At 46.9% G+C, this 25,632-nt stretch overlaps 1 protein-coding gene across 1 annotated transcript; it reads right to left on the reverse strand.

The window, feature by feature from the left end:
* Nucleotides 1–16: 16 nt before the first annotated feature.
* VSTM5 (V-set and transmembrane domain containing 5) lies at nucleotides 17–24,919 on the reverse strand. Its single transcript, XM_033121929.1, has 4 exons — nucleotides 24,656–24,919; nucleotides 5,368–5,694; nucleotides 5,115–5,255; nucleotides 17–4,983 (listed from the first exon to the last, which is right to left on the reverse strand). Exons 1-4 carry the CDS (start codon nucleotides 24,744–24,746, stop codon nucleotides 4,940–4,942), a joined length of 603 nt encoding a protein of 200 aa, XP_032977820.1. The 5' UTR covers nucleotides 24,747–24,919; the 3' UTR covers nucleotides 17–4,939.
* Between the last annotated feature and the right edge of the window lie 713 nt (nucleotides 24,920–25,632).

Genomic DNA, 25,632 nt, shown 5'->3' on the forward strand with positions numbered 1-25,632 from the left:
AATAGTGCCCGAGAAACATTAGGGAAAACAAGGAAGTTGTAGGCTAATATGTATAGTAGAATCTCATGTGCCTAAAAAGAAAGTAGATTAAATATGTACATTGTAGGGTGGCCGGTTAGCTCAGTTGGTTAGAGCGTGGTGCTAATAACACCAAGGTTGCCAGTTCCATCCCTGCGTGGGCCCTTTGAGCTGTGCCCTCTTTAAAAATAAATAAATAAATGAAATAAAAAATAAATATGTACATTGTGATGCATGTATATATATAGACAGGTATGTTCATAGATGCATAAGCAAGTCCAGAAGGGTACACGCCAAATTTAACTACTGTTCCCTCTGGGGAAGATTGAAGGAGGGAGAACTTTTACTTTTTACTTTATATATAGACTTTAGTATCATTTTAATTTTAAAGAAAGATTTATAACCTTTGTAATTAAACCAAACCAAAAACACCCACCTACGGTTTAAAAGGCAGTGGAAATAGTGAACTCAGCAACCAGGTTCTCAAGGAAAAGCAGACAGCTGGGATGGGTTTGGGTGTGCAGAGAGGGGCACCCTCTGGCAACTCAGCATTCTTTAGTGGAAGTTGAGTTGTGGGTAGACATGCTAACGAGAACCACGGGGGTTTCCTCTGTTTTCAATAAACTAGATATGTGTTTGATGTTTTCCTGGAACCTGGGCAGAAGAAAACTCTGCTGGCTATATGAAAGCTGATGACAGAAAGAGGGCTTCACTTCCCCCCAGTCCCCACCTCTCGGGTGCTGTCAAGGAGACTGCATTTGAGTCATAGCCCTGGGGGTTCACCCCATCACGTGCATATTTGGTTCCTTGCTCTCAGTTACATCTCCTGGCGTTATAGTCCCCTCTTCTCCACCAATGTTACGCAGCCCTTCTGAATTGCATCCTCCCTCAGGACTTGTCTCTGCACTGAGCAAGATATCCTGATAACATTTCTTATCTCTCACTGCCTTTGCTCCTCACCTTTGTGTGGTATGAGGCCAAATCAGAGTAAGCGTGAAGCACCGTCCGGTAGTAACCATCTCATGAGGGCTTTGGAAGACAGGGTTTTCTGTTGCAGCTCCCCTTGCATACCCAGAACACCATGAAATGAGAAAGAAGGATATACAGTTGACCCTTGAAAAGCGCGAGGCTTTAGGGCTATCAACCTGCCTCACAGTTGAAAATCTTGAGTATAACTATAGTCCACCCCCCACAAACATGGATTCCCAGTTGTGGGAAGAAAATACAGTGGACTCTTGAACAACACAGGTTTAAACTGCAGGGGGCCACTTACATGCGGATTTTAAACCTGTATTGTTCAAGGAACAACTGTATACTATTAAAAAGAAACAGACCCCAAATGGAGGCACTTTTGCTAAACCCACCAAGACTAAACACCTAATTGCAGTTTCAGCCTCTGCTGGGAGTGGAATTTCTAACCAGTCTCGAATTTCCTGTCAGCACTAATGAGGTAATCTTGATAAAACCCCCTGCCTTTCCCTTGGAAAGGTGACCTTGCCGGTCCACCCTTAACTTCCTTGTCCCACCCTCTTTCTGCCTATAAAAAATTTACACTTTTGTACAACCCCTCTGAGCACCCATCTAATTGCTAGATGGGATGCTGCCCAATTCATGAATCATTTCATAAAGCCAAGTAGAGCTTCAGATTTACTCAGTTGAATTTTGTTCTTTAACAATATCTTTTTGGTTTCTTAGATCACAGTATCCTCTAAGAGGATATTCTGTTGACAAAGCATGTATGTGCTGTTGAGTGTCTTTTGCATTGTTCAACAAGGTCGTACAATTGTCACATCCTTGTTTCAGCCCTTTCCGGAGCAGATAGGACTCTGTTAAGTCACTATTCATATTCTGGAAGCAAAAACCTCACATTCGTCCTTTAGCTCAATAGAGGGAAGAATGATGGCAATAATAAAGTGTTGCTTTTCTGAATTGCTAAAGAATATGTATGGATACTCGAATGATAGGGTAGGTATATACCAGATAGAAACAAGCCGGAGAGCCCTATGCCCCGTTAGAAAGCTCCTTGCTGCAGCTCCGACTTGGGTCAAGACCCCTTGTAGCTGCCCTCACTTAGGACACCAATGCCTTAGGAGCCCAGCAGGATTCCAGGCTCACACATGCCCCTGAATCAAAGAGATGTGTTGTTAAAAGCCAAAGAAAGGAGGAAGGACATTCCGCTTATGAGAGTATACAGCCTGCTTATCAGGACCAATTTAGTAAGCTGCTCAAACAAATCATAAAAAGAAAACTGACAGAAACGGCCTTGAGAACCAAAAGGGAGAACTGGGCACCTCAGCAGGAAAGAAAGAGATAAAGAGAAGGGAGAGCGGGGGAGGCAATTCTACCCATAGAAATAAAAGCCTTCATGCAATCTAAGGAGAGGCCTTCCCGCCTTGGGACTGGTCTGCTCCACATCTTGGAGTGTCTCTGCCTTTGCTAATAAACTTCTAATCTTTTACCTGCACAAAACGCTGTCTCTCAACTGAATTCATTCCTCCAAGAAGACAAAGAGCAGAGGAATATTATCACCACCGGATAACAGAGCAAACATGATTCGTTCTATTGTCATTTAAAAAGATGTGCCAGACCCAGGACTGTGGCAGAAGGTTTTGTTTACGCCCACAGCTGATGGAAGCTTCCCCAGGGCGATGGATTTCTCAGCAGCAGTGGGCTCACACAGGAAGGACCCGGGCTTTCGTTTCAGGTTTTATTTCATTCTTTAAAACATTTTTTTTTTCCCCAGTTTGAAGCATAATAACTTACGGCTTAACATTTAGGGTGGCTAACCTTTATGACTTCATATTTTCTTCTGTGAAAAACAGACAAAAACCTCAGGCTTCTGGGATCAAAAGCTTTCCACAGGAATGTTCAGGATGGAGAGAGCTTTAAAAGTGCAAAAGGAAGAAATGTAAAGCTGAGGGTATAACCTTTCATGAAATTTTGAGGGGCAGGGGGCCAATTTACACCTGGGTTTTGCCCGTGGAGGCCACTCACTGGGTATTCGTTTCCATTTCTCCTTTTATTGTGAGAATTTCTACCCCTGATTTCTGACCAACTGAGACGTAGAGTTCTGAAAAGCAGGTAGAATAAAATAGGACACAGATTCCAGCAGTTACCAAATCCAAATTGGTTTCCTGCTGATGGGCTTTGTGTGTGAAAGAGAAAGAAAGCAGCAGATTATCCTTGACTGCCCTTTTCTCTCCAGTTCCCCTCACCCTGCTTCTTCAGGGCACCGGAGACCCGTGGAAAGAACCCGTCCTGGCACAGGCCTGGTTCCTCTGACTGGGGAACGGGCACAGGTGTGCGTGTTTACACGCGTGTGGACAGGAGGTGGCTTGAAGTGAGAACGTGTCAGCTGCTAGAGCTACGAATCAGTTGTGTAGACTGTCTGCCCTCTTGCCTTTTGAGTCAGGTGGTGCCTTCAAAGCCCGTCTCTCCATCACTGATAGCTCCTGTCTGAATACTCCAAGAGATCTCTTCCTGCAACCCTGGGTTCATTACTCGGGGAAAGGCCTCCCACTAACTTTGCCAGGCAACTCTTTATCTGCCACATGGGAAGAAGAAAAGATGTGGGCATTGGGGACTGGAAAGGAGGGCAGAGAGAAGGGAATGTTCTAGCTCTCCTTCTCCTTTGCATTAGTGAATTTGCAGCTGAGGGCTGGGGACATAACTGAAAACTGCAGCCTCCACCAATAGTTGGGGTGGTAGCTTCGGTCTGCAGCTAAGAATACTAGTGAGAGAAAAGAGAAATGGAAAATAAATTTAGGCCTGCTTTAGAGATTGCCAAATGGACGTTGGGATGGAGAAACTCGCAGGTAAACCTAGTAACCAATATCAGAGAGGAAGGGCCAAGGCCAGCTGTGATTCAGTCCCTAATTTCACCTGGCACCCAATACCCCAGGGCATTTGATCAATTTCCAGTACTCAGTATTGCACTGATTGCTTTTCAGATCCTTGAAGAATCGTCATGCTTGTCCTAAATTGCTTGGAAAGCTCTATGTCTTCTGCGGGCTTCACTTGACATCCTGACTGTGAGGTAGGTGAATGCCAAGTGTTCCTTTGCCCACTTGGGAGAGAGAGAGGGCCTGACTTGAGACTTGAAGTGCTAGTGACCGAGGAGGCTAGATTTTGAAGCCTGCGCTGCCCGACTTTCCAGGTGTACCACCCATCATGCAGGCCCCACTTTTGCACAGCTGGTCAGGAGGCCATCTGAAGGCCAGATGCCGTCCACAGCGAACTGTGGTTTTCCTCACACTGGGGCCACAGGAGGGAAAATCCAATTCATGCTGGACTTAAGAGAGAAAGAGAAAGGTACTTTTCTCCTTATTCGTTGTTCCCAGTGCCAGTCCGTCAACAAATGAAGCTCTTCTCCCGAAAGTTCCAGGCCATGAGGGGCCCTTGCCCCCGCTCCGAGCAACTCGCTATAGCACAGCAAACCTCACTCTGTCTCTTCCTACCTCTGTTTCTTAGGCAGGCTTGTCTCAAAGCCTCATGTTTTCTCACAGCAGGTGGTTGGAGGGCACCAGCAGTGCAGACAGACGCACGGAGAGCTGCACACTTGATCTGGAGATACGCTGCCCTCTGATATGGGACTCCCCCAATGGCCATGCCCCCGGGCCCAAACCCTATGCCACCGGTTATGGGTTAGCATGGCTCTGACACGGCAGCCAAGCAAAGCTCTGGCTCAAAGCCTCAAGCACTCTTCTCCTTGAACTTCATGCAAGTACAAGAACTGACTTTGTCCAATCCACAGCTTTCAACTGCATGCAGTCACCTTGGTGAACGCCTGGTGGTCCCATCGGGAGCGGGTGGCTGTGGCAGGACAACAGGAGGCTCTTAGGGTCGATTGATGTGTTTACTCCTTTCACTGGAAAATAACATTTTCCTCTTGAGGTAGGAATGTAATTGGGCTCAGCCTTGGCTAACACTCAATATCTTGCAGCTCAATCTCCTCGGTTGTGCTCTCTGAAAAGCAAAAGACAAGTCAATGAGTTGCAAATGACTCACAAGGTGGTTATTTGGCGAGAACAAGATTAACATGTGCCACCACTGGCCGTAAAAGCATACGTTGATTATCACAAGCCCCCGAAAATTACCTTTGAGCTTGTGCCTTCTCTTCCTCTGGAATTTATATGCACACTTATTACAAACCCACATGAGGCTGATTAACACTGCGGCCACAGCAGCAAGAAAAGCAAGGAAGACAGCGACGAAGTGGAGGTCTTCATAGAGGATCTCTGTGGTGGGGGTGAGGGCAAGGGGAAGATAAATCTCTTAATGTCATGAAGTTGACCCCCCCACACACACACACTTGCAGTCACAGGGGCGCCGGGCCCCTGGGGCTCTTACCTGACACATGCAGCATGATGGTGCCAAACTGGCTGCTCCCCAGTTGCTCTGTCACCGTGATGACATAGTAGCCGGAATCCCTCACGCCCACACTGAAGAGCTGGATGGAGCCGTTGTCAAAGGTGCAGACTCTGTCCTTGTGGCTTTGGGAGACATTGGCCTGAGTCCCTGGTTTCCACTCTACGATCTTCTGCACTCCCCAGTTGGATGTGTATTTCCATTCGATGGTGGGGATGCCATGGCAGGAATATTCCACGGACAGCAGGATGTCTTCTTCCACCGTGGCATTGATGGCAGCCTGGGGAATGTACAGTGACACGCCCTGACCTGCAGGATGGAGTGCTACATGTGGGGCCACTCATATGGACTCAGAGTGACGTGAACTTCTATAATTCTCGGATGGAGTGCCCATGACGTGCCAGGTTCCCTTCTCGGTTCTAGTGCTGATGCTACAGTGGTGAATGTTATGGACTAAACGTTTAGATCCCCCCCAAATTCCTATGTTGAGACACTAACCCTCAGCGTGGTTGTATTTGGAGTTGGGGCCTCGAAGGAAGTCTGGTTAAAAGAGGTCATAAGGGTATGGCCCTGATCCAATAGCCTTCAGGTCTTTGTAAGAGGAGACACCAGAGAGTCTGTGCTCTCTCTCCATGGGGACACATGGACGAAAGGCCATGAGAAAATGCAGCAAGAAAGCGGCTGCCTGGCAGCCAGGAAGAGAGTTCGCATCAGAAACCGAGCTCTGCCAGCAGCTTGATCTTGGACTTGCCAGCTTCCAGAACTGTGACAAAATACATTTCTGTTGCTTACGCCCCCCAGTCTCTGTTTTGTTATGGCAGCCCGAGCTGACTAAGACAGTGAACAAAACAAAAGGTTACTGTTTACTGTGCCCTGGAGCTTCCATTCTATAAGGGAGACAAACAAGGGCTAAATGAGCCAACCAATCATCTTAGATAATAGTGAGCTTTAAGGATAAGAAAACAGCGCCCATTCCACCAGTAGGGGTGGAGGTGGTACACACCATCGGAGAGCATAGGCAGGGAGGACCTCACTGAGGAAATGACATTTGAACTGAGACCTAAAGGACAGGGAGGAAAAAGAGGCAGCCAGGTGGAGACATTTGGGAGGCGCGTTTCAGGCCACGGGAACAACTATCGAGACTGCAAAGAGAGACTGAGGGCTGGGGTGTTTGAGGAACAGAAAGAAGGCCAGTATGTGAGAATTCACTGAGCCCTGGGCAGAGTTTAGGAGACAAGGTTGGAGAGTTGGGCAGGAGCCAGGTTGCGACGTGAGGGTGGCGGGGGGGGGGGGGGGGCGGAATCCATAGGAAAATGAAGTAGGAGGGTGACATTCTCCATGAAGTTTGAGAATGTCTGCTGTGGAGAACGTTCTAGGGGTGAGGGGAGCAGAGTGGAAGCAGGAAGAGGACTCGGATGGCTGCCAAAGGGGACTCTGGATAAGAGATTGAGATGTAACCTTGGAGGGTGAAAAGCGGTCTGATTCAGGAAATGTATTTGGAAGTAGGGAGGACAGGACATGCTGACGCAGTAGACGTGGGAGTGGGTGAGGCAAAGAGCATCACGCTGAGATCTCTGAGTGACATGGGTAGATGAATGGTGCCATTGGCTAAGGCGAAATGTATGTTGTTATACGCGTATTAAGTAGGTAGCCGGCACAGGCCCTGTGCTAACTGCTTTACATACATTGTCTCTTCGCCTCACACGGCCTATTGTGACTCTATTGAGAATTTACATATAACTGGCTCCCCAGGATTAACTGGCTTGTCCACTCCGCAAAGCTGAGACTCCCCAGGGCTGCGGACTCCAAAGTTTATATGTTAAACCTCTATGCTCGAATCAATGGTCAGTGACTGGCAGTTGACCGCACAGAATGTGACAAATGCCCTCACACTGAGAGGATGGGTAAGGGCTGGCTGGAGACCAGAGAGGGAACTGGGCAAGACTCAAGCTTGGCGCCCATCCCTTGGTTTCCACTTCCAGCTCCTGTTTAGCCCTCTCACTCTTTGGGTGTCCAGGTGCCCGGGGGCCCCTGCTGTGTGGCAGCAGGTAACCATGCCTGTTACTTTTCCAGACCTTTCTTGTCGTCCTCTCCCATCGCCAGCATATCCCATTTGTGCTGCTCTCCTAAGATCTGGCTAGGTAACTGGAGATAAAGAATCTGATAAATTCCGTGCTGACACATTGGGACTAATGGCTTTCAACAATTATAGTTGGCAAGTAATAGAAATGTAGTTTCTCCCCAACTCTGTATTTTAAAAAATGTTAAACTCCCAGAAAGGTTGAAAGTACAATTAATATCTATATAACTTCTAGATTCACCACAATTATTTACTTTGCCACATTCGCTTTCTCTCTCTCTTTTCCTCAGGAAGAAAACAGGTCAAATTGCAGGTCAGCCCATGGAGGGTAGGAATTATGTGTTTTCTTCATCTCTGTGTCTCTTGTACCTAATGCCTGACATAATGGTTGGTCAATACATGTCTGTTGAGTGAATGAATAAGTAAATGCCAAATATTTATAAAAGCAAGAAGGATGAGCCATTCCTGATAGAACCGTTTCTGCTTGGGTGGTTTGAAAAATTAGGCAACTCTGAGAACTAACAAATAGATAAGAAAGAACTGTAACTTAGTCAAGGCTTTCTGTAATAGTTATATAGATATTATGTACTTTACAATCCTTATCTCTTGTTTTTTACATAAGAGTTAGCAACACTCCTACATAGCTAGGGAATGGCAAAGGTGGGATTTGGTTTTTGTTTTGTTTTTTCTTTAATTAAAGTTTATTGGGGTGACAATTGTTAGTAAAGTTACAGAGTTTCAAGTGTACAATTGAAGTGTACAATTCAAGTGTACAATTCTGTAATACATCATCTATGTATCACATTGTGTGTTCACTTCCCAGAGTCAGTTCTCCTTCCATCACCATATATTTGATCCCTTTTACCCTCACCTATCACCCTCCCTCCCCCCTGACCCTCTGATAACTACTAAACTATTGTCTGTGTCTATGAGTTTTTGTTTCTGTATTTGTTTGTTTTGTTCCTTTGTTGCTTTCAGTTTTATATCTCACATATCAGTGAGGTCATATGGTTCTCGACTTTTTCTGTCTGACTTATTTTGCTTAGCATAATAATCTCAGGATCCATCCATGTTGTCGCAAATGGCACTATTTCATCTTTTCTTATGACAGAATAGTCTTCCATACACAATGCAAAGGTGGAATTTGAACACAGATCTATCGGATGTAAAATCTGTGTTTTTCTCATTCTACTACCAAGTAGAATGACTAACTATCATTTATCAATCTATGTTTTCTGATTTCTCTGACCTCAAATCTGAGCAGTTGGAATAGCGATTACTGTAAGATCTGGAGAACCATATTTAGAACTAGTGACAAATCTGCGTCATCACTGATGTGTGTTTCATATACATCCCATGTTGACCATGTTGATCAAGGGAGACTGCCAGCTCTTTTAATAGCCGTAGGGACCTTCATTTGAGCATTTCAATTACTTTGCCCCAAGAAACAGCAAAACTGAACAACAAAAATAACAAGTCCAAGTTTCTGAGGTGCTGTTGCGAAAAATAATATAAATGGAGCCAGTTTAAAATGGAGCTCGAACTTCCAGGCTAGAGGAACTGCCTTGAAAGATCTTATGCCTCAAACCTTTGCAATATTAAAACAGGGCCAAATAACCTTTGGACTGGACCTAAAGCAACGTTGTGCTCCAAAGCACTGTTTGCAAAAAGCAGATATTATGACTACGGGACTGATGACTATCTGACTGAAAACTAAAAACATTCTTTAGAATTAATATCATTATGTTGGCTTATCTGCACCTATAGAAATGCCTTCCTTCTATTGACGTAACTGTTCCCCTTCCCTTTCTCATAAACACCCTTTGCCCTGGTCTCCTAACTGAAACAAAATTTGGGCCTCTGCCTGAATCAGTGCTTCCTGAATAGCTACGTATATTTTTTAAGTCTCAAATTAATGCTTGTTGCCTCTCACTTTGGCCTGCTATTTTTAAGCTAACACTGATACAGCTAGAAACTGACCAACTAGTTTATTCTGGTTTCTGCATTTTCTCTTGACCAGAAAAATCTCCTAATCAGACAAACTAACCAGGCACTTAGCTAGGTTTTAAGAGCAAAGAGTTCTTCCTCCTGTCAATCTACCACATATAATTAGAAATAAATGGTCCATAGCAAAGATGGAAAATTAACAGTTCCAAGAATTTAAAAGCAAACTGCTTGTCAACTGTTTAAAAAGTTGAATTAATGAATAGCTACCTCTGCACCTCATGCTAAAATCATTCCAGAACAAGTCTGGAGAAACTTAGTGTCTACACTGGTATCAGACCTAGCTTAAATGTTCTACTCAAGGAGGTTGGTTAATAAATCAGATTTTACTCTGAAAATGGATGTCAGGCAGCTATTAACAAGAATGAGCTTTGTGAGAACAAGGAAAGATGTCCATGATATGTTACTAAGTTAAAAATAAATTTATAAAACAGCATATCATCTTATTTATATTTGTGTAAATATATGTTAATATGTACATACTATGTATAGAAAAATGTTGGAGTAACATATGTTAAACTGTTAACTAGAGATTGGATAGCAGCAGAATTTTATTTTCTAAGTTACACATTTGTATAATTTTGAATTTTTCAGTTATTTGTTGAATTAATAATTATAAAAAAATTGTTTTTTAAAAAAAATCTTTTTAAGTTCTCCTGATTAGTTGAAGCAATCTTGTCGGCAAAGTTCAAAGAAAAGTTTAAAAGTTTACCTTGCTTTTCATCTTCACTTGAATTCTATGTGAAAAGCAGAGACCTAAATTCTACCCATTTCCCAGATAGATGCGAATGTCTCCTTTAAGGAAGAAGTCACAGAACTGAACTGTGCGGCGCTGATTCACAGAACTGATTTTAGCAAGGTAGAAGTCACTGGAACCTGAACTAAGAAGCTTCCTGAAAGCCTGGTTTCCTGGAGCTGGAGAGAACCTCTGGGAACTATTTAGAGAGAAAGGACCAGGCAGGTGAAGCCAGCTTCCCAGCAATGGGCTGGAATATAATACAGCAGGTCTTCAGTTAATGGAATTTCATTCCAAGTCATCTAATTATAATGTTGATGAGAAAAAAAAAATCGATTCTTGGCCAGAGCCACCGTCTGTGTGGAGTTTCCACATTCCCCCCATGTCTGCGTGGACTTTCTCCGGGGACTCTGGTTTCCTCCCACATCACAAATATGTGCCCCTGAGGTGAACTGGCGTGTCTACATTGTCCCAGTGTGAGTGAGTGTGGGTGTGATGGAAGGGCATTCTGTCCAGGGTGGGTCCCACTTTGCACCCTGAGCTGCTGGGACAGGCTGCAACCACCGTGTCCCTGAACTGGAATAGCAGGTTGGAAAAGAATTCTAACTTGTTTTTACCAATCTGTCTTAAATACGAGGTCAGACAATTAAGTTTGTGAACTCATTGTTGAATATCATCACGGTCACCTTTGAAGTACTCCCCTTGGGAAGCTATGCACAGACGCCAGCACCTAGTCCACCCTTCAAAGCAATTTTGGAACTCTTTTTATGGAATGCAGCCCATCCCAGCAGCTCAGGGCACAAAGTGGGACCCACCCTGGACAGAATACCCTTCCATCACACCCACACTCACTCACACTGGGACAATGTAGACACACCAGTTCACCTCAGGGGCACATATTTGTGTGCTGTTGTCATATTACCCTTGATGTCCTGAATGTCATCAAAATGTCCTCCTTTCAATATTTCCTTTATCTTTGAGTAAAGAAAGTCACCGGGGCCAGATCAGGTGAGTAGGGAGGGTGTTCCAATACAATTATTTGTTTATTGGCTACAAACTCCCTCACAGACAGTGCCACGTGAGTTGGTGCATTGTCGTGATGCAAGAGCCATGACTTGTTGGCGAAAAGTTCAGGTCGTTTTCATCTAACTTTTTCACGCAGCCTTTTCAGCACTTCCAAATAGTAAACTTGGTTAACTGTTTGTCCAGTTGGTACAAATTCATAATGAATAATCCCTCTGGTATTAAAAAAGGTTAGCAACATCGTTGCAACAAGTTCATGAGCTTAATTGTCAGACCTCATATATGTTTAGTTCACATTTATTTCAATATTTAATATCAAAAGCATTTTGGGTCTTCATTTAGAAGTTTGGTGATGTTTTTGTAACCAGAAATATACCATAGGAACTTAACTTTTGTTTATATCAATTAGCCTAGGGTATAATTGGTTTTCTTATATATGTTATTTCGTTTTTCCAAGTACCCATAGATGACATTAAGTGAAGACTTAACTGTACTCAGAATGGTTACTTATTCCTTGTCTTACAAATAAATCACAGAGGTAGTGTTTTGCTGCTTTTTAAAAACCGATAATTTAAGAAGGATGCATGTCCTGAAATCACACCAAAGGTCAATAGTATTCAGAACACAGTTTCAGTAGACGAGGGAAAACCTCTGGGAGGAGGCTGTGAAGATGAGGATGGAAGCACAAGTGTCAGGCCCACCAGGGCACAGCACTTCCCACGGGCCCACCGCTCACCCTCCTCAGTGTGTCACAAGCCTCAGGGTGAGCAACGACTCCCAGTTTGCCTGGGACTGAATTTTCCCAGGATTTGGGAGTTTCAGTGCTAAAATTAGGAAGTCATGGGCAAACCAAGACAGCTGGTCACCCTATCTGAGGCTTAAAGAAATGTTGAAGAGCAAAGAGTAAATTCCAAGGTATACAATAGCTGATTTCCAAGGCATCCACGGGGCTCAGCAGGAGTGATGCGGGGCAGCCAGCTCCAGCTCCGGGTAAGTTGAGAGAAGACAAATACCATTCTTCCCTTAACTCCCTGGCTCTCAAACACATCCCCCAAGGGTCAGCACTCCCACTGTGCCCCCACTTTAGTGGATGCTTCCCACCAGTCATTGAACCCAGTCTACACTTGCCACGCTTCCTCCATAGCAGGGCACTGGCTCATGGGTGCTGGCCTGGTAAATAGTATTACCTCCATTTTATTGAGAACCGAATTCAGGTTTGCAGGAGCTGGGGAAGGGGAGAGACACTCCTGTAAGCTGAGGCTGGAAGGATAAGACTTTAAAAGCATGGGAGAACGAGGATGCACAATCCCAGCTGAGGGAACAGTGAAGCCACCTAGGGAGGCACAGCGGATCCTCAGGTTGGGGACCCAGTGAGCAAGAAGTGCAGGTTGGCTGTAGCATGAGGAATCTGTGACAGGCTGGGGGTTACCCGAAGGAGTTATTCCTCAGGCAGGGAGGACCCAGGGTGGTTTTCAAATAGCGGCATGGCAGGATCTGAACTGGGCTCCTGGAAGGGCCGTCTGGCAGCAGAATTGCTATGATTTATACACCTCACCCGCACTGCTCTGGGCCCACCACATGTGCTTGTCCTATCTTTGTACCTTCAGGAGAACCTCTGGCTGGAGCCCAAACAGTTGGGAACAGCTGGGTGTGGCCCTATCTGGCCTGCACTGGGGAGAAGACAGGGAACAACAGGAAGTGCACATGTGCATGGCAGATGTGAGAACTCGTTTCCAGTTCACCTCGGCCACCCCTGTGTCCAGCACAGGGCTTGGCACTTGTAGGAGTTCACAGTATACTCGTATGAATCCTTGGGGCACAGTTGGTCCTGTCCAAAATGTCCACAGAGACATTTGGTCCACGCCAAAATGTCCTTGGTATTTGATCCTGTACCAAAATGTCCATGGAAATATATACTTCATATAAAGCCTGCTGTTCTGCAAGAGTTGAACCCAGACCCATCTACCTACCCCCAGGTGCCATGACCAGCTAGGCCACTGAGGTGAGAAGGGTGTTTATTGGCAATATAGCCACAACACAATTATTGGAGCAATAAAACTTGATAGTATTTTTTTATTATGAATCCTATAAAACAAAAGTAGAAATGAACATTACGGGCCCTTTGAACCCAGGGACATTTTCTAAGTGTGGACATTTTGGACAGGACCAAATGTTTGCTCATTGTATGAATGAATGAATGAAGGAATGAAGACATGTATGCCCTACCTGTCAAACTGCTGCCCATTTGGATAGAACAGGAAGGGAGGACCCATGCTGTGCTGAGGAGGGCGATGGATCTGGCTGAGGGAGGTGCTGGCAAGAGTCCTTTCCCAGGCCTAAGTCTGCTGAGTCAAATAGCTAGGATGAGAAATGGCACAGTTTTGCACAACTAACCTATCCATGTCCATGCCTCACTTCTGCCATTCTTGAAACAAGCAAGCCTGGAATTCTGGAAACACAGCTTCTTGTAGGAAGCCAACACACAACACGAAATAATGGCTTCTGAGTTTAGATGTCATGAATAGTGTTGATGACTGACAACTGCACATAACTTACAGGGTACCCATCCCTCCCGTTAGCTCAGGTAGTAATTCATCCCCTCAGTGCCTGATTACTCAGAGACCAAAGATCAGCTCGTCCCTGAGGGCGCTCCCCCATGATCTTGCTCTTTAATGGCCTTGGGAAGTCACCAGACGTCATCCAAACCCACACACCATGGACAGGTACAGGTTTAGATAGAAGCTGGGAGACTGCTCTCCTCATCAGGTTCCTGTATTTGTACCCCCAATCAAACAAAAATCACTCCAAAATAGCAATAGCCACTATTTCTATTGGGAACACCTTTTAGGTACTAGCGTCATCCACAATTATCGCCGACCAGTGAAACCCAGGCTGGGAAAGTTGAATGACTTGGCCACTATCAGACTAAAGAAGAAGTCTGATAACATTATGTTGTCAGGAGAGTGCAGCAGTTGTACTCAAACATTACTGTGGGGATTATAAATGGGTGTAACCTACGTGGAGGGCAATACGATGAAACCTCTAGAATTATTTAAATAGCACATACCTCTTGACCTAGAATTCCACTTTTAGAAACTTATCGTACTAGCACTAAGTGTGCTAGATGCAATGATATAACTATAAGCATTGTCACTGAAGCAAAGTCTGTAATCAGTCAGTTGCAGTAGTAAATACTGAAGACAACCTATGTGTTCACCAGTAAAGGAAAACTGTTTCTTACTATACTCCCAACCCTTCTGACACTAACTACCCTGGAGTCAGCACAAATCACACAGGTTAAGGGGTCAGTCTCACAAGACTGCCCCCCACTACAGACGCCAATCACAAGTCCTGGCCTCCCATACTTTTGCCCAACTGGCTACACATCAGGGGTTCCCAACACCCCTTCCTCAGGTTTGAGAAGTTGCTGGAACAGTTGAAAGAACTCAGGAAAGCCCTTTACTATTACCAGTTTACTACAAAGGATACAACTCAGGAAGAGTCAAATGGAAGAGATACACAGGGCAAGGTCTGTGGGGAGGGGCATGGAGCTTCCCTGCCCTCCCTCGCTGAGTACATCACCCTCTCAGCATCTTGATGTGTTCACCAACCCAGAAGCTCTGCGAACTCCTTCAGTCTGGTTTTATTATTATTATTTTTTTAGTGGGGCGTAATGGTCCATTATAGAGGCATGATTGAATGAAATCCTTGGCCATTGGTGATTAACTCAATCCCCAGCTCCTGTCCCTTCCCTGGAGGTCAGTGGTGAGGCGGAAAGTTCCAACGCTCTAATCATATGGTTTGTTCCTCTGCCAAGCAGCCCTCACCTTCCAAGAGTCTCCTCATTAATAAACAAAAAGACACTCATCACTCTGGTGATTCCAAGGGACTAAACACCAAATATTATAACAAAAGATGCTCTTATTGCACCTGTCTCTCAGGAAATCACTAGGGTTTTAGGAGCTCTGTGTCAAGAACCAGGATCAGACACCAAATACATATTTCTTATTATGTCACAACCAGTTAAATAAATGATCAATATTCATACTTTGAATTATCAATATTCATATCCTGGACTACTAGAGACATTAAAAAAACGAGGTATCTATGTGCATTAGTATTTGATGATCTCAAAAATAATGAAAAAGCACAAGGCAGAATAGTGTGTACAGAATATTTTCATTTGAGTAAAGTGCGCGCACACACACACACACACACACACGCCCACTTACCTGTATAAATGCACCTCTAGAAGGATACACTACAAACCTGGAGCTGTAGTTGTCTCTGGGGAGGAGATTGTGTGTCTGGGGTGGAAGAAAGCCTTACATTTCACTCTATACCATTTTGAACAGTTGGAACATTTTAGGGAGTTTGTGAGTTACTTAAAAAATAAAAACAGCATGATTCCAAAAGGAAATGCGTGCAAACATTGTCTGAGCCCCAGATTTTTCACATTTGAAAATGTTAGTAATTCACATTTACACAATTGACAAAGTACTTAACAAGCATTATCTCAACTTGTGTGAGGCCGGAGATGGGTTAAGAAATTATGGGTTTGGTTTTAAGGTACTTGCTTATCTGATCACTGAGGAAACTATTACCAGCTTATAATAAAGGGTACAATATGACTCAGGAACAGCCAAATGGAAGAGATGCATAAGGCAAGTGGGGAAACTGAGGCTCAGAGGCCTAATATAAGTGCCCCAGTCCTTGCCAAGTAGAAAATCAGAGCTGAGACTGGACCTCCACTGTCTTTTCCCTGCCCCACAGCTGCCTCCAGTAAGACAAGGTACTCTGAGGATAGACCTGGGCTTTCCAATATGGTAGCTGCTAGCCACTCATAGTTATCGAACACTTGAAATTGGCTAGTCCTGGTTGAGAAGTGCTCTAAATATAAAACACACATCAGATTTTGAAGACTTAGTATGTTAAACAGAACGTACAATATCTCATTAATAATCTTTATCTTGATTACATGTTGAAATGATAATATCTTGGATATATTGGATGAAACAAAATCTATTATGAAAACTAAAAAGTGAAAGAAAACAGGCGAAATTAATGTGGCCCCTAGAAAATTTAAAATTACGTATGTGCCTTACATGTGTGGCTTGCATGATATTTCTATTGGACAGCACGGGTTTAGACTATCACTCTTCCACCCTCTTGCAAAAAAAGAAAACCCACCCTGTGCCCTTAAGGTTGTTCCTGTCTCCTCTTCTCAACAACGTGAGCACTCTGCCCCCAGTTCCAGCATCATCATGGACGCTCCATCCTTCCTCTACAAGAATATTCTTCTTCTACTCTACCTCGACCTCCAGTAAAGCAGCCTGCTCCGCCTACAACCTTCTTCCTGTTTACTGTTCAGCTTCTACCATTGGCCTCCCGGGTCCCTCCTCTTTCTACTTTCCCCAATCCATCATCCTTACTTCCCTCCCTATCTTGGTTCCACTCCCATCATGTCCTAAGCACTCCTGCCAATTCTTTAAACTCCACTGGCCTCTGTCTTTTGCCTGGCAAAACCCTAGCCTGCCATCAGCAGCTCTCTGCTTCCTCTCTGCCCAGACCTGGGCGTCAGCACTGCAGCAGAATTCCCACAGCAGACACTCTCCAAAACAACAAAGCCCACTGTTTCCAGTGTACATTCAAGGTCACCAAATTCAAGAAGGCTCTCCATACTGCCAATTTTACATCTTTGTCACGTAAATTTACTCTTCCTTTTTCCACAATGACTAAGACAAGTTCCCTCCAATCTCTTTGGACCTCCAAATTCCTGCTCATTCTCAGCAGATGACCTTCTCCTCCTGGGGCACTGCTGACCACTCTCTCCTGCTTGTGGCTCCTGGGCCACCACACTCACCTTGTGTTCTTCCCGGCTCCTTCTCTGATGGAAGAGTGGAAACTCAGCAGGCTTGGTGAGAGGCCAGCTCCACCCTTCTCCCCAGAGGTGAGTAGGCACACCTGCTTGTGGGAGCAGAAGGTGGCAGAGGAGGGCACGATGCTGGCCGGGAAAGCCCTGGGAGGGCCACCCCATGGACACTCTGTGGAACCAAAGACCCGGGTTCTGTTTTGGCTGCACGAGTCCTAGTGGGGTGACTGCACAAATCCCTTTACCTCTCAGACCCATTGTTTCCGCATTTGTAATTACGGATCATCACGGCCTGGATGTCAATGAGTCAATGAAAATACAACCCAAAAAACCTGGGGGTGACAGAGTTTGACGGCCAGGAACAATTCCAGGGGGTAGAGGAGCTCCCTTCCCTGATTTCTTACCCAGAAGAATCCCTGATTCCAGCCAGGAGAATTGAATCCAGTCTCATTCCAGTCAGCGAGCGTTTGGGAACGGAAGCGAGGGGAGCTAACATGTGCAGAGCATCAACTCAGCGTCTCATGCTCCACGGAAGTCCATTATTAGTTAACTTGGCACCTGACCCACTCAGCCCAATCTCTCCTCAGAGCCCCTGCAGAGAGGGCCTTTCGAACCCAGAAAAGGGTGAGCGAAGTAATTCCATTTGCCCCCTCCACCCTCTCCAATGCTATAACACGGTATTTCTCAACATGTAGCTGCATCACAACCACCTGCAGGGCTTGTTAAAACAATTGCCGGGACCCAGTCTCAGTTTCTCACCCAGTAGGCTTAGGGTGAGGCCCTGGAGTTTGCCTTTCTAACTAGGTGACGCTGCTGCTGGTCCCAGGACCACACTTTCAGAACCTCAGCAGTCACGATTCTGCAAGAGCGTAGGGCAAAGTGGGCACTGAGGGTGCTCCCAGCATCCCTGCAGGCTGGCCCTTCCTCTCCTCTCCAATGTCTCTGCTAACTTCATTTCAGCCAGGCCCGCGGCCACTTCTGCTGCACAACTTCTCTTCTTGGAGAAGAAAGACTTGTGACACCCAGGCAGTGCCAGAATGAGGACAACTGGGTAAAGACTGAAAGGAGACAGGTTCTGGTGAACAGAATTGAGTCAGTGTGTACCGCGGATGCATTCATGGACTCGGGAGTCAGACAGACTCTTGTGTTCAGAATTTAGGTTTGCCAGTCACAGCTGTGTCATCTGGAGTAAATAGTTTCTTTCAGTCTCAGTTACCTTACCTATGAAATAAGTTCGGTAAGTCCTCACTTAACATCGGTGATGACAGATTCTTGGAAACTGTGACTTTAAGTGAAACAACATATAACGAAACCAATTTCACCATAGGCTAATTGATAGAAACAAGAGTTAAGTTCCTACAGCATATTTCTGGTCACAAAAACATCACCAGACTGCTAAATAAAGACCCCAAACATTTCTAATGTCAAATATTGAAATAAATGTGAGCTATGCATACATTTAAGAACGACTGATAAAAACAAGTAGGATTATTTTCCCAGATTGCTGTTTCCAGTTCAGGGTCATGGTGGCCAGACCCTATCCCAGCAGCTCAGGGTGCAAGGCAGGAACCCACCCTGGACAGGTCGCCCTTCCATCGCAGGCACACTCACACTCACACCCACACACACTCACACTGGGACAATGTAGACACGCAGGTTCACCTCACGGGCACATCTTTGGGATGTGGGAGGAAACCGGAGTCTTTGGAGAAAACCCACACAGACATAGGGAGAACGTGCAAACTCCATACAGACAGTGGCCCCAGCTGGGAATCCTTTTTTTTCTTCTTCTTGATATTATAATGAAATGACGGTGAACAAAGTGACGATGAATGAAACAATGGTATTCAAGGACCTGCTGTGTACTATGTAGTGTGGTGCTCACTTCCTGCAACAGAATGAAGTTTAAGTGAGACGATGCGTGTAAGGAGATTATTACAGTTTCTAACGGTTAATGATCACTCAATAAATATTAGCTATTATTACTGAGAATTCTTTGAAGATGCATTGAGCTGCTTACTGAGTTAGTGAGCTCCCCATCCTCAGGGGTGTGTAAGCAGAAGCTGGAGCTGTACCAGGGATTGAAATAGTAGATCTGAGACTGGCAGCTGGTTCTTCCAGCCCAAACCATATAGTAGGGTGTAGAACTGGAATGAGCATTTGTAAATCTGTGATTCCTTTATGGAAGTGTGGCAAGAGACTGAAATTCCTCCCTGTGGAATTGCTTCTGGAATCTTTCTACCTTAAATAAGAGCCACCCTTGCTAGAAAGCTGAACTCTTTCCTGAATGGCCACGGGCTTTGGTCAAGTCAGTGCTGTGTTTCCACTCAGATGCCAAGGAAACCACGTATGGTGGAGGCAGCTGCCTGGTCCTGAACAACACTGGGGGGTGGGGCACTGCTGGGTTTGCCCTCTGTAGAGCTGGGCTGCAGGAATTATGGTCAGGCCTGGGCCAGTGGCCAGCCTGGGGAACTGGAAGCTGGGGTCCTCCTCAGACACCTCTGCACAAATGTGTGTGGAACAGGAAGATGAAGGAAGAAAGGAGTGGCTCATGAACTATTTATTGAACCAAACCAAACTTGGAAGCAAAGCAGCCTTGTCTCCTGACTTAAGCATGGTGGGAAAGTATCTATAGGTTTGTCAGGATCAAGCCACAAATAAGATACAAACAAGACTCTGCTGCACACAATGGTGGGTATTCCGAGAACAGAAAGGGGGAGAAATATGCATGCTTCCTGACCACTGATTCCATAGGAGGAGGCTAATGGGGGTGGGGGGGGACCCAGAAATGGTCTAGTCCAGGAGCTCTCTGCCTGGCACACATTAGAATTACCCAAGGACCTAAAATACGAAACAAGTGGTGCTGGGTCCAGCCCTCAGCAATACCAAATCAGCTGTCTGGAGTAGGGGGTCGGCATCTGTAGGTCCTACAAGACCCCCATGCCCCACCCCCCGCTGCCACCAGGTGGGTCTAATGTGCGGCAATGGCTGAGAAGCACTAAGCCAGCCCACGCTCACGTTGTCCTGTGTGCTCAGAGAAGGAAGGTGACCTCACCTACAGGGCTCAGAGGCAGCACAGGGGCTGTGACCAGTCCCCAGGCCCTTCCCCTTCTGTCAGCTGAGAGTTCCCAGGAAGCCCCAGAGCAGCGGGCTTCTCTGGAGTCAACGTGGCACAGGCCTGAACTGCCCCCCTGGGGTGCTCCTCCGCAGGGGAAAGGCCAACGTGCTTCCTGGACCACACGTGGACAAAGAATGTCCTGTGCTCTTTTTATGGCCCAGTGTGTCATTTCCCCTTTGCCCACAGGGCTGACTGGTGCCTTCATTGCCCAGCACACCTGTTATGGGAGCAAATCTTTTTCCAACTTTGAACTTGCCCGTCGTGCCTCTCTCCTACTCCCATTTCTGGGGTTTAAGTATATACTTTCCTACCCCGAGCCCAATTTTCTAGGGAAAACCCAGATGCAGGCAGATCACCATCCTGAGTGCAGTGAACTTACAGAGATGTCGTGTCAGTGGGGTACCGGCTAAAATACCAGTGTGTGCATGCCAAGGCAGCGCCCACTTCCTCTTTTGCTTAGCATGACCCGACCTGCGAGGCCCCAAGGGGAACAGTGCGCCTAGTTTTTGAGCACTTGCTCAAAAAGCGCTAGAATGCCTAGAATTCTCTTCTCCACCCTGCCCTGCTATATACACTTACTCATCTTTCAAGACTTGGCCTCACCTTCTCCGTGAAGCCTTTTCTACTCTCCAGGTAAGATAACACCTGGTGACTGACAGAGCCAACAGACATTCCTGATCTCCAAAGGTGTCCTGAAGACTTCAGGACACCTTCAGTCCAGACCAACAGAGATTATAGCAAAGCTATTGATTTGTAACATGCATCCTGACTTCAGACAGATTCAAATATATTTTGTTAAGTCTCGTAGTGGATGAAATGTATAGGTGTCCGCAGGTCCTGGGGATAATGGAGAAAGGAGAGTCTCCTGACTGCAGCCCCTTCACAGACCAGCAGGCAGTATATTCAGGACACCTTTGGAGATCAGGAATGAAGAAATTTGGGTCCCTTTCTGGTTGATGCCACTGTTCCCTCAATAGCTTCAATTTTATCCCTCAGGCATTTTTTTTTTTTTTTTTTTTTTTTTTTGTGCATTACCGCTGTGGGGAGGAGGTGTGTGTGCAGGGTGCCCCTGTGCCCCTGTCAGGCTGGAGGTGGCCCTGACCCCGCACATCCTGCATATGATGGGCACATCACTAGCACTGCACTTGTCACCCTGTATTCAGGGTCTGCTCTCCCCTAAGTGAGGGCTAAAAGCTAAAAGCTTAAATATCCATCAGGAGGAAGCTGGCTAAGTAAGAAATAGCACATTTACATGATGACATAGAGGTTGAAAGGAATGAGCAAGATCTCTGCTTATCAACGTGGATAGAGCTTTAAAAAATTAATATAAAAACTAAGTGGCTGAATAGCAAGTACAACACTATTGTATTATTTAAAAGCACACCCAAACACCACGTTTTTGGTAGGAACATGTATACGTATGCAAAACTTTGTCTATAAATCTGCAAGTTCAATGCAGAGAGACACGACACCTCATTGTTCTCTGTTTCATCTAGGGCCAGTGCAGAGTCTGATACATAGTAGGTGCTCAGTAAACATGTGCCACGTGGGTGGCAGCACAAGGTGACCAGTGGGGCTTTGTCCTGGAGTGATGGATCTGGGTGTCTCCCCAGGGACTTCAAGGGGATTCCTCCTACACTGGCTGTCCGTCCCATTCCTACCCATCTTACCCCAATTAAGTCCAGAACCCACAATTCCTTTCTGATTGTGGCAGGTCCTGGCCCGTCGACTCCCTCCCCAGACCCAGACTGAGCCCCCATTCTGTTTCTCTGCTCTCTAGGGCACTGGGCTGTGACTCAGTGGGGACCGCTCCTCTACCCTGGCCCCACCCTGGGAAAGTAGGGATGTCAAAGGGCATTCGTGTATTTGTGTGTGTGTGTGTGTGTGTGTATGTGTGTGTATGTGTGTGTTGGGGGAGCAGGCTGCTTCTGAGAAGCTGGGATTGAACCATAGGAAGCAAGTCAATGCCCCAGGCCATTGACTAAACTTTCCTACTTTAGTCTTGGATCATCTGCTTCCAGATGAGAGGGAACACTGGCTACTCACAGCCCTGTTGGCTACCTTACCATGTTGAGAACTGAGAAAGGAAATGAACAGGGGTCCTAGAAAGGCAGTCCACCTTGGTCTGCTACAGGAAGCCTGCAAGCTTTTGGGGTGGGGACTACGTCCCTGTCTTAGTCAGCTCGGGCTAACAAAATACTGTAGAATGGGGTGCTTAACAACAGACATTTATTGCTCACAGTTCCGGAGGCTGCAAGTCTGAGATCGAGGTGCAACAAATTCAGTTCTTGGTGAGGCCTCTCTTTCTGGCTTGCAGATGGCCACCTTCTGCTATATCCTCACATGGTGGAGGGGGCAACTGGTGCTTTCCTCTTCTTATAGAGGCACTAATCCCATTATAGATGTCTCAACTGCATGACCTCAATCTAAACTTAATTACCTCCAAAAAGCCCCACTTCCAAGCCCCACCATCATATGGAGAATTAGGGTTTCAACATATTAATTTCAGGAGGACACAAACATGCAGTCCATAATAGTCCCACTGATAGAGAAAAGGCTTCAAATGCAGGGAGTTTGTGTGCTTGTGTTTGTGGGGTGGGCTTTAACATAGACTTCAGTGGAAATGATGAATATCAGACTTTCTGGGTGGCAGCTTTTGACAGAGGCTGAAAAGGCAGAGAATGGAGGGAGCTGGTGCAAGGGAGCTGAATGAAGGACAGGCCTCATTCAGGCAGGGGTACAGCCATTCACTGTCATTTAAGGAGTAGACCCTGGCTAGGGACCCAGAGCTGGAAAAGAGTGCCTGCTTTCCTATAGCTGTGCAAGTCAGATATTCAGTCCAAGAATTGCAAAACTTTTACCTGTCCTCCAGGTTTTGCACGTGCTTTAACTTTGTCTAGGACACCTTGTATTCCCTCTGTTCCATTCCCCTGGTTGCTCCTGTCCATCTGTCAGGTCTGAGGGGGTGCGGCTCCCTTTGGGAGCTTGCCCTAGTTCCCTCAGGCTAGGGTTTGAGGGACGTTCTCAGGGCTTCCAGAACATTGGCACATCCTGCCGCTCAGAGCTCGCCACCCCAAGCTGGCACTCTTGTTTGCTTGCATGAGAACAAGATTGAGAACCATGGTATCCCCAGTACCCACTGTGGCTTGCTTCCTGCAGGCGGAGGGTGCCCTGAATGAGTGAGTGAATAAATGAATTATACACTGCAGCAAATGGCAAGCCCAGGGACATCTGTACAGATGTTGCCTGAGAATAGGGGTTGGGAACATGTGCTAGAGGGGTGTAAAACAATGGAAAAGGTCACTGCCATGCCAAACACACCTACCCACCTGATGGACTAACAGCAGTTACTTCTTGCCCCACAGACAGCCAGAGGCACATGCCCATGCCAGTCATTGTAGGTTTCTGATATTTGCAGCCTGCAAAGCTGGGCACTAGCCAGAGAGGCATAAAGGTCAAGAGTGCTAGATTGCCCAGGTTTGAATCCTAGCTCTACCAATGTCTACTCTGTGCAAGTAACAACCACCTCTCTGTGTCACAGATTCCTCACTTGTGAAACAGGGATAAGAGTAGCGCTTATGTTTTAAGGTTGCTCAGATGATTAAATGATAGAAGTCCTGTCAAGTTGGAGGGACGGTGAGTGCAAAGGTGCTTAACAAGTGCTGGCTTTTCCTATAGGTCCTCCCACCTTCAGTGGCCCTGCCTTAGTCACTCTCCGAACCTCAGCTGACTGACTAATCTGTAAAATGCGAATGCTAATAATGACAGTGATTAGAGGAGGAAGAAAACTTGCGTTATAATCGGTTGTTTGTGTCAATGGGATTTTGAGCCGTGCGTTGGGGCTGTGCGTTGAGCAGGGGGATTCTAGCGTCGACCCACCAAAGCCTTCCGCTCAGGGCTGACAGGGGAGGACCACTTGTGCATTTAGGCTCCAACACCCGACCCCAAACCCCAGAACCCCTTTTCCTCAAGACAGTGTACTGTGGGTGGCTTCGTCTGAGTTATCCGGGAGACCCACAGAACGTGCCATGGACCCAGAAGCCTGAGGGGTCACCGCAGTAGGGGGCCAGGTCCCTGCGCCCTTGAGGTCTTGGACACCTCCGCTGAAGTCTGGTTATTCCAGGAAAAAGAAAACTATTGCAGAGAAGGCGGCCCCCGGACGGGAGCGGGCTATCTCCCGGCCGGCTTCCGGCTCTGATAACGCCCGGCCGGGCGGGGCTGGGCGCGCACCCCGAAGTCGCCCAGGAGGTCCCTCCGGCCGCGGCCGGCCGGCGCTCAGCTCCAGGCCGCGCCCAGCCCCGGGCAGCGGCGCGTAGCCTGCGAGCCGCGCGGGCCCGCCGAGGTGGCCGCGGGCCGGCCGCCGGGCAACCGCAGCTCCCGGGCCCTCCCGCGCCCCGCGACGCGTCGTCCCCGCACCCCGCCCCGCCCGGTGCTTACTCTGCAAACTGCCGGCTGCGGCCAGACAGAGGGCCAGGAGTCCCAGGGAGATGCCGCGGTGGTTCCTCCTGCGGCTCGGCAGAGGCCTCATGAGAAAGCCCGGGGCGACACGGGCCGGGCATGGGCTTCCCAGGGGCGCGGCGCGGAGCGGGCTGTGCGCTGTGGCCGCTGCCGCCGCTGCTCCTGACCGCCTACCTGCCCCTGGCTCGTTCAAGTCCCCTCGGGCCAGATGCAGATGAGCTGGTTGTACTCTGGTTGAGCCAGTTCCCCAGTAGTTGGAAAGAAAACGGGTGGGTGGGGTGTGGGGTGGGGGAGAGAGAGAGAGAGGGAGAGAGAGAGAGAGAGAGAGAGAGAGAGAGAGAGAGAGAGAGAGAGAGAGAGAGAGAGAGAAGCAATGGCACACACTTAGAGGTAAATAATGGCAAATAAGGAGCAGCCTCCTTCCGTTCACACCCAGTTTACTGATATTGATTCAAGATTCAGCTGGATGGCAGGAGGGAGGGAAAGCACTAGCTATGGCTTCAGGACCAAGAGGGACCATCTAATGGCTCCCTGGGAAACAAGAAGGCTTTTAGGAAAGTGAAATGATAGGTTGGGGTGAGAAGAATGAGAAGAGGGGGACAAGGGAGCCTCAGACTGGCTGCTCTGGGTGGAGCCATCGGACAGTGATGATACTCATCCATCATCCATCCGTCTACCACCCACGCACCCACCCATCCATCCAAGAAGTGGTCACTTCTTTGCACAGTGCACAGTGCCTACTTATTTGCACAGTGCCTGGCACCTGGAAGATAGAGAACATTGGTGGAATGAAGCTGGACACTGTGCTATGTGCTGGGGATACAACTATGAACAAAATAGACATGGACATCTCTTTTAAAATCCTGGCAAAAGGTGGGCGCTGGAAAAACAAGCAATTGCTGTACAGAGCACATGTCACTGTGATGAGGGAGGCCCAAGGTGCTATGGGGACTCAG

The sequence above is a fragment of the Rhinolophus ferrumequinum genome, chromosome 11 (assembly GCF_004115265.2).
Source record: "Rhinolophus ferrumequinum isolate MPI-CBG mRhiFer1 chromosome 11, mRhiFer1_v1.p, whole genome shotgun sequence".
In the NCBI taxonomy this organism is placed as follows: Eukaryota; Metazoa; Chordata; class Mammalia; order Chiroptera; family Rhinolophidae; genus Rhinolophus; species Rhinolophus ferrumequinum.